General features: G+C 38.7%; 1 protein-coding gene across 1 annotated transcript in view; it reads right to left on the reverse strand.

Moving 5' to 3' along the window:
• Nucleotides 1–9,106, reverse strand: part of ANKEF1 (ankyrin repeat and EF-hand domain containing 1) — an 11,826-nt gene extending 2,720 nt beyond the window's left edge. Inside the window, exons 1-6 of the mRNA XM_010178975.1 lie at nucleotides 8,761–9,106; nucleotides 8,109–8,308; nucleotides 6,472–6,621; nucleotides 5,636–5,759; nucleotides 3,893–4,718; nucleotides 1,016–1,247 (exon numbers count right to left, since the gene is read on the reverse strand). Of these exons, the coding sequence (XP_010177277.1) occupies nucleotides 1,016–1,247; nucleotides 3,893–4,718; nucleotides 5,636–5,759; nucleotides 6,472–6,621; nucleotides 8,109–8,308; nucleotides 8,761–9,106 (1,878 nt within the window). The remainder of the gene's footprint in view (nucleotides 1–1,015; nucleotides 1,248–3,892; nucleotides 4,719–5,635; nucleotides 5,760–6,471; nucleotides 6,622–8,108; nucleotides 8,309–8,760) is intronic.
• Between the last annotated feature and the right edge of the window lie 331 nt (nucleotides 9,107–9,437).

Genomic DNA, 9,437 nt, shown 5'->3' on the forward strand with positions numbered 1-9,437 from the left:
CTTGGAGTGGTTGCTTTGCTCTTAATGTCCTGACATATGCAGATTAAAATACTGGTCCTGTGAGCTCATCTTTGAGAGCTGAGAGCATTTACCACTAGGAGGTGGCTAGCACAGTACTCAGGAATGTAGACCAATTTCTCATGGGTATCTACATTTTCCAGTGCTTGCTCTGGCTGGCAAGGAGTCAAGGGAAAGCCCTGTGGTTTAAATAGGGCTGAATGCCTTCAGTGCCTAAGAAAGGAAAAACTTTCCTGGATCTTATGAGATGAGACCCTTGTGGCTGTGAAGTAGTTGTGAGACTAAACTGCCCTGTGAATTGGAACAAAGTAACAGAAATGGAGAATACACTTTCTTTATACAAGGAGGCTTTCACCTATAAGGCACCTGGGGAAGGAAAGTCTCATTATACAGCAAAATTGCTTCCTATGCTAGAGCAAGGGCTTAAAATGTGATAAGTGTTAACTGTTTAAATTACTCTGAAAATAGAAGAAATAATACTGAATAAGAGATCTGCTGTGAGGAGGTAACACTTCAGTACAAGTTCAGATTTGTTTTTCTGTTAAGTATTTTTTTCCCTCGGGAAGTAACATCTACATGCTAAGCAGCAAGATTTATTTTTTTTTTTACCAGTGCTGCCTATGCATAAAAATAAGTGATTTTAATGGCCACAACTAAAATCTAATTTTTCATCAAATAATATTAATAACTAGATAGAATTTTTTTCATTAAAGCCACTTATAACTTTGTGTATATCCTGTAAGGAGCAATAGCCTCCCTAATCACATAACTAATCATGTTAATCTATTTTCTAGATGCATAAAACCCAGGAAAGCTGACTGCTTACAATAGTGATTCCACACTGTAGAAAACTAATTGAACCTCTTACCTTCATCCTGATACTGATAGCAATCATAAATTCAGAACACTTCTCAAAGTGTTCCAAGAACTTAGTGGGTTGTTTTTAATAAAACATGTATACACAGAAGAAAACTGGCCTTTTTTAGAGACATTGATATTTACCATTGCTGTTTGTCATTTCGATGTCAGCACCCGCATCAATTAAAAAATAGACTATATCCAACCTGCAGATCTCAATGGCTCTCATTAGTGGCGTTGTGTTGCCTATTGCAGGAGCATCCACTACCGCTCCAGCCTTCACTAACAGTTCAGCAATATCTAGGTGTCCGTTGTAGCAAGCGTGATGAAGGGGAGTCCACATGAAATTGTCTGTTGCATTTGCATCAGCCCTACAAAAGGGGAAGAAGAGTTACAGCAGATGAAGCTTGCTACAAGATACAGTAATGTCCAAAGCTCCAAGTATAACCAATGTTAGCTGACCACTACGGTATATTCAATGCACATAAATATTTTCACGTTGCTACTGCTACTCTGAAACCATTTCAGTATCTGATATATAGCTTGTCATGGAATATTAATTGTAAAAGCGTGCCTGGGTGGTGATCATATCCCCCTTCAAAGCCAATAGTGTCCTCTACATGGAGATTTTTACAGATACAGAGGAAAACGGGCATTCAAATGGCTTAGTCCTCTAAAATGCTGCAGGTGTTTGTGCTCTAGCTTCACTGAGAATGGAAAAAAAAAAACCAGACTAAGAATTAAAAAAAAAAAGCTTCTGGACCAAGGACAGTGGCAAAATTGCCTACTGAGGATGTAAAATTTTTTCAGGCACTGTGTCGCTGGACTAGACCTGTTTCTGCTCCCAGGTTAAAACTGGCATGTGATGGAGGATAGTTTGGGTGAGAGATTTGTAATATGCTGCCTTCAGATGTAGCTGAGGGGAAAAGCCCTTTAGCAACTGGCTGCCTTGAGAACTATTGGGCTGGGGTCATGCAAAAGCAAGGCTTGGGGAGTGAGAGGCACTACAGCACCTTAATGGTGTCCAAAGTCAGTCTCCACTCTGTCTTTGAAGAAAGTGGAGTCCATGTCCAGATCTGTGATCTCCCACATGTGGGTTCATCAGGGCTCAAAACATCATAAGGAAACTCCCCAGTACTCAGGGAGAGTGAATTGTTGTCCATCGTATTTAGGACAGCCTAGAGGTCCTGAACTGAATTAGGGTTGCTGTCCCATTTACTCTAGCAACAAAGAGCTGATGCCTTTCCAAAAGACATGGAAGGAAGGACAAGGAAGAAAAAATTAGGAAGGCAGATCCTCCCAGGGATAGCTTTCTGCCCTACAGGTCAGATGGTTAATATTTAACTCTAGATCGAAAGAACAGATGTATCTGTTCATCTTTTCTTGTTTTAGTTTGTAATCTTTTTCAGAATTCTACCTTTGGAGAGAGCTTACTCCAGTAAATTCCCCAGACCTACCAGTTTTACCTTTGTTATCTTTCAGTTGCTTAGCTATTACGGTTTATTTGTATACAGTTGCCATTTTCTTTATATTTCTCATTAAAATAAGCTGTACCAGTTTTACTCCACTTTCTCAACACAACCCTCTCCCTGCCCTCAAATCCCTTTTAATAACTTCTTTCCATCAGAAAAAAAAAAAAAAAAGATCAAAGGGAGCAGGGATAACACAGCACTAACTTAAACATTCTTCAACATTTTCTCCTGATCAAACATTGAATTTGCCTTTAGCACAAATTTAATTTAGTTCTGAGTCTTTCAAGTTAGAACGTGGATGCCACCAATTTATGCATAAACCTCAGCATTTTCTATAGCTCTGAATTAATGTTTTGTTTCCTATTCAATATAGATTTGTGATACCGTACTAAAAAGGTTATATTGTAAAAAGTATCTGAACTCCCATGCCCAACTGAAAGTAGCTGAAGTCCACTCTGAAAGATGCGAAGCTAAACACTGTACTGGTAACTTTCCTCTCCACTTTCTGATTTCTGTCAACTTAAAAATCTCAATATTGATACTTTTTTTTTAAACTAAGTTGTTATATTTCTAGATCTAACTGCTAAATATGATGAAATAGCACTCCAGTGCTGGCTAGTGAGTCTTGATGGAAGCAGTGAAGATTAATTTGCTACATTAATTTGTTAACCCTTGCACCCTTATCATTGGAAGATCTGAACATACACATTTACACAACTTCTCATACGCTCTTCACATTCTGTGAATGTATCTTTGGAAAAAAAAAAGTTCATTTAAGAGTTTATGTAAATGACTGTAGGACTACAGCAGTCTAACAATAAAAAAGAGATTACACTCTTTTACACGTATGACTGAATCTTTCTTAAATTGCTCTGATTTTTAAGCTGTTGCCGAGATTTTTTCACAAGTGTGAAAAAGTGTGTCTGTAGGCTACAAAATTGCTCAAGCACTTAAAAAGTGAGGAACAGACTAAATAACAGCATGCACTTTTTATAAGGATGCAGGGTTTAAGGTTTATAAGGTGCCTGCTGAGGCTGCAGGGGAAAGTGATTATAAGGCTTAGCCTCTTAAAACATTTGTATGCACAGGTCCTGGAATGTGGAACAGGGAAGTCCAGGATTGCCTTGATGATTTCAGGCAAAGCACTTGAGCCAGCTTTCCCCAAAATCCTTTATCTGATTTTTTGAGAGTTCAGCTTTGAGGATGCACTAATTAAGACATGGATATGAACTAACTGCAGTCGTAATAGATGGGATTTATAGGTACTCTGCATGTGACCACAATGTCAGCAGCCCAGACACCAAAAATTTCAAACCTAGGAAACTTACCTTTTGGATGTTTCTATTTCCCTGTTACTAAAATGTGAAAAATAATAAGCTAACCCTCTGTAACTCAGGATATTATGGAACTAATTTTAATGTTAAACGTCAAATAAACAGAAAACAAACCATAGTATGCTGTATCCAAATGTTTACTGGAAACTGATGCTTTTGAAAGCTCTTCCAAAATAGCAATTAAAAAAAATCTCTCTGAAATTATCTTACCCCTTTTCCAAAAGATACTGCACAACATCTCTGTTCCCACTTGCACATGCGGTCATCAAAGGTGTTTTGTAATATTTATCTTTTATGTCTACTGGCACACCCTCCTCAAATGCTTTCTGTAGAGACAGAATATCTCCTGTTCTGACGAGGCAGTTAATATTCATGTATATTTTCCCTGGCTCTTCTATATACCAGGCGCGGTCATCATGCACAGGATGGGCAGATGGGTGGTCTTGCTTACAATGGGAGCTATCAGCAGTGCTCTGAACAGCCTCAATCATGTACACAGGAAAGCCATCTTCCCTACGTGGACACGCGCTCTTTGGAATAACACAGATCGGCACAGGGATGACATTGCCCTTTTTGCCTTTTTGTTTCTTCCCTTTCTTCTTCTTCTTCTTCCCTTTGGGTCCAAAGGATGTTATAAGACAGTTTTTCTGCACATATTTAAAGCCTTTAAAAAATTCTGCAGTGTCGATTCCTTCAGAGTTAGGTCCTTCATGCATTTCAGCAATAGATCGTATTTGTTCAACATCCACAAAGGCACATTGCTTCTGAACAACTGATATAAAATCATCTTTAGCTACTGTCCCATCTCCTTGGTCAACAGCCTCAAAAGCCTTGTGGAGGGCAGCCTGGTGCTCCAAGGACCAGTCGTACAGTCTCAATGTCCAGTGAGATTTGTCCTCCTCAGCCCCAAGCTTGGACTTTTTTGCAAAGTTCTTTTCAATTTTGCGCAGTTCTGTTACTGCTGCTTTAAAACCGCCTTCTTTGGCAATGGTTCTTGGGGTCTTTGTTAACAAGTTTTTCCATGTAGGATCACAGCCTAAAAATATGGACACAATATCACTGATAATGCTGATCACTCTGATAACACTGATAACTCCTAATTATGTAATAGAAGAAACTTGCAATGTATATGTAACTAATTGCCACAGGTCTACAATTTTGTACTGTCTTAACTATAAATAGTGGTAGATGGAAGCACATCATGGATCCCAGACTGGAAGGTTAGCCATGTACCTGTGTTTGTTTCCCAAAGGGAGATTCACTGGGCAGCCCACATTCTACTTATCTGTCCACTCATGAATATGTATAGGAAGGCAGGAGTTCAGTGGAAACTTTACATTTTTACTTAAAGTGGTGAGGAAGGTTAAGAAAAAACAAACTAAGATTAAAATATCACTCAATGTTCTATACCCCAATGTTGCAATTTGGTGATGGATCACTACTTAAATGTTTGAAACACAAAACAGAACATAGGATTCTGCATAGTCCTCTTGAATCAAAGCCTGAAGTGCTGTGATGATCTGATTAAGTTAGAAAATTATCACAGCTGCTTTGGAGTATGTTGCAATACCTATGGGTGTTAAGTTTTCCCCATGATGAGACAGAGATCTCTTTTTTCTTTTTTTTGTCTTTAATTATCAGCAAACCAAAAATTAATTTTCTATTTGAAGCTTCAATGCAGTATATCAAACCAACTAAAACCAGACTCACTTAATACAGTCCAATTCCAAGTTACACAAAGCCATGATGTTTCCGCTGCTTTCTTTGAGAAATTTTTTTCTCAGCCACATGAGTAGAAATAAGTCATAATAGCCTGTCAGGCACATCTTAATGAGAATTTGCCACATGATACCCCAGAGAGTAAAATCCTTCAATAATGCCAAGTGAGATCTTCCCTTTAGCACAGAAAAAGAATATACATGATAGTTGCAAAATAACTTATTTTTAATGTACCTCTTTGTCCTATAAACTTGCAGCAAATTGAAAATCCTCCTTCCGCAGCATAATGAAGTGGTGTGTTACCATTCATAGCAATCAGGCCCAAGTCTGCATTATAAGCTGAAAGAACCCTCAGAACCTAGAAAAACGGAGACAGTACTACCAAAAATCTTGTCTATTTCTTAAGATGGAGAAGTGTGAGAATGATTTACAAATAAATGCAATAACATATATTCCCAGTTTATATAGTGAAGTTCTCTCCCATGCTCAGCTGATCTATGTGAACATAACATTCAAGCTTTCTGTAGTACTGTGCTTACTTAACTTGGGAAACAGAAACCTTGTTCAGTCCTAGACAACTACCTCCCTACTGCAGGCCACTGTCTTAAAGTAACTCTGATGTTGCATGCACAATCAAAACTGCCTAATTTTATTTACTTTGAAGATGGTATGGAGGATAAGGAAGAAAGCACCTACCTGCAGCTGTTTGCACCTGCCCTTGTTATAAAGGTAATGTTTCACCCAAGTTACACAGCTGTGACAGGCTACATATTGAGAGAAATGAGATCTCCAATGGGGCTGTTCACACCAGACAGCCATGCTAGCGCACACACTCAGAGGTACCTTGGCAAAAAAGGCTCTGCAATTATGAGAGAGATTCTATCACTGCTGGATTCCCTTTGATACTTCAAAAGAAGCTGTTATCGACTGCTGGTTATTATGCTTTGATCAGCTGAGATACTGGACTGAAAAAAAAACAAAACCAAAATGCCCAACCCAAAGAAAACAAACAAAAAAACCACCCCGGCTTTGGCTTTGCAGCAATGCTTTAACGCCACAAATGATGATACCTCAAAAAAGCCTCCTTTGGCTGAAAAATGTGCGGCACTATGTCTTTCATGGTCAAATATGTTAACATCAACTCCTCTCTCAAGTAGACCACGGACGACCTCGACAACACCTTCTCTTGCGGCTTCCATTAAGGCTGTTCGACCGGTAGCCTGCAAGGTAGCAAGAAAACAGTTCAGAATTTGTTTTGGATGCTAATTCAGTTTGGAAAAATATGATCTGATTATTGCAAAGTGGCATAAAATTGAAGGTGTCCTTTTATGTATTACTGAAAAAAGGAGACAAGTCTAATAGTTTCAAAGATACTTGTAGGTAAACCTTAAGAATCTAGTCATAATGCTGCTAAAATCTGTGTAGTCAAATCCCAGCAACTCAAGTACATTAGTAACTTGAGTCCCTTGAATACTTCCCATGAAAATCAATTCCTTAGTTAAGGTGTTCTTTATTCTGTGTGTGTGCTCTCATGCATGTTTATAAAATCTAACACAAAATACCACCTTTATCATGAAAGAGCATAAGGAGCTATGGCTAAAGGAGTGCTATGGGGAAGGCAGAGCTGGGGAATTTCACTACCGTTCTGTCTGAGAAGAAAACCTTACATTCTAAACACTAGTGCTGTCTCTTTTTCTAGGTAACAGTGTATGCCTGTGATTAACAGTGCATATTTTCTTTATAATGGCTGATTTTGCCAGATCTGGTGACCTTCTCAACAACAGAGCACATCTTGGATCAGAGATCACCTGCTATTAACATGCAGGCCCACAGCAAACTTAGAATATCTGACTTGCTGCTCTACAGATGGGCAAAGAGAGTGGTGAGCCGTGGATATTGATCCACTGAACCATACTTTCTTCCCTGATATCTGGCTTTCTCTGGATCTGGCAAACCATTCCTATTATGTGACCGGGTATGTGTCCATCATACTGCAAAAAAAATTGAGGTTTCTCATACTGCACGCATATTGAGCGCATGAAGCGGAGATGTGCATGAGAGGATGGGATAAGGATGCCCAGACATTGGGCTTTCTATAGCTACAGGCTAGGAAAGATACTGAAAAACTAGGACAGAAGCAAAAGCCACGGGTAGTGTTAAGGGAAAGCTTGAGTTCCTTGACTTGATCCACAGCACAGACCTTCAGTCCTTTAGGTCTTTGTTAAATTAAAGAAGTAAACAAATAAATTGCTACAACAAAAGTACAAAAGAGTGAAATGAGTTTCTTATGTCTTGTCCCTGCCTTGAACCCTGATCAGATTTTTTTTATGCAGGACTCATGTTTTAGTGTACATTATTTCAACCTTGAAAACCTTAGGCAAAGTAGAAAGCAGCATTGCTCCACTGAAGTACGTTGAACTGCAACACCTAAGAGCTGGCCCAGTTACATTTAGTTTCTGCAAAATATTTGCACTCTAATAATTAAACAAAAATCTAAACTGGGATATGTGGTTCAAGCAGAAACTTAAACCCCTGCTCCTGCAAAAAAAAAGGTGGTACAGAGGAAGGTAATAGGCATGACCACAGAGTTAAGCACTTGACACTGCTTTATTATTTTAATGTGAGGATTTAAGGTTACATACTCTAATTGTCTGGTAACAATTCTGTACTCTTGTATAAATGCTTTTAGTTACAGACATATTCATACCGAGTTTCTTGCATTGGGATTTGCTCCTTTTTCCAATAAATGCAGACATATTTCTTTAATATGATGAGCATGCTCACAGGCCTGTAGAAATAAAGGCTTCCTATCAGCAGTACAGTTGTTAACATCTGCACCATAATCCAAGGCAATTTGCATGCAGCGGTAGTGCCGTTCTGTAGGTAGAAGGCAGTAAAACAAAATACCTGCAAAGAAAACCAGCAGGAGTTATGGTGCAATACTAAATTATTAGAAAGGTTATTTAGGCTGCAAGCTTCACAGCTGAATGAACAAACTCCTTCAATAGAGACTCATTAACTTCCCTTAGGATATATACATGCAAAAAAGCCGCCTAGTTTAGGGCCTTTGAACTCTAGTAAACCAGAATTTAATATGTGACAGGTCATGAGAAGAATCACAAGTTATGTCTCAGATATGTGCTGGAGAGACCTATGATTTAAAGACCTAAACTGTTCAAGAAGAATTATTTTCATTTTCACCAAAGCTCTCACGCCCAACAGCTGCTGTTGAGCTGCAAGGATTACCCTTAACCACGGTTCCTCTCTACAGATTGGACACAGCATAGGGAGCAAGTGTGTAACACAGTGAGGGGTCATTTTATGGCATTTCTGGTCTGATAAGGTTCTTTTTTACTTACCTTTCCCTTCATTATCCACAGCAGTCATATCTGCTTTAGCTTTTGCTAATAACTCCAAAACCAACTCATGACCTAGCTCAGCTGCCTTCATTGCTGCAGTACATCCCATTTTGTTCTGGACATCCGGATGAGCTCCCTGTTCCAGCAAGAAGCTGCACATGTCAGTGTCATTTTTAATGCAGGCCAAAAGAAGGGCACTATATCCTTCCATAGGCTCTGTAAAATTAATGAGATTTGGGAATCCATTCTGGACCAGCTTTTTTATTTGCTCCTTGTCTTTCTGGTGAACACACTGAAGAAGTTTGTAAATCTGTAAGTTTAGAAGTCTCTTATCTACTGGTAGCATCCTGGAATATGAAGAAATGGCTTCTTTCAAGGAAGTAATTTCTGTATGGGGAGAGAAGAAAACATGTAAAGTCAGAGATGAGATCATAATTACATGTCAGTAAGAACAGGAATCAAACTATGTTCAAGGCGTGAAAATACCCACTTTAATGTGACAAAGCACTAAACTTGGAATGAATTTATCTCATATAGAATATACAGCATATAGAGAGACTGTATAAATACACGTAGCACCTTGCAAAATTTTTCTTTCTAGTCTTCAAACTCTTCTGAAGAAGTCTCATTCAAGGTGAAAATTAAGTTAAAAAACTAAGGTAACTGCTTTCCATTCA

The sequence above is a fragment of the Mesitornis unicolor genome, unplaced genomic scaffold (assembly GCF_000695765.1).
Source record: "Mesitornis unicolor isolate BGI_N332 unplaced genomic scaffold, ASM69576v1 scaffold3552, whole genome shotgun sequence".
Taxonomy (NCBI): domain Eukaryota; kingdom Metazoa; phylum Chordata; class Aves; order Mesitornithiformes; family Mesitornithidae; genus Mesitornis; species Mesitornis unicolor.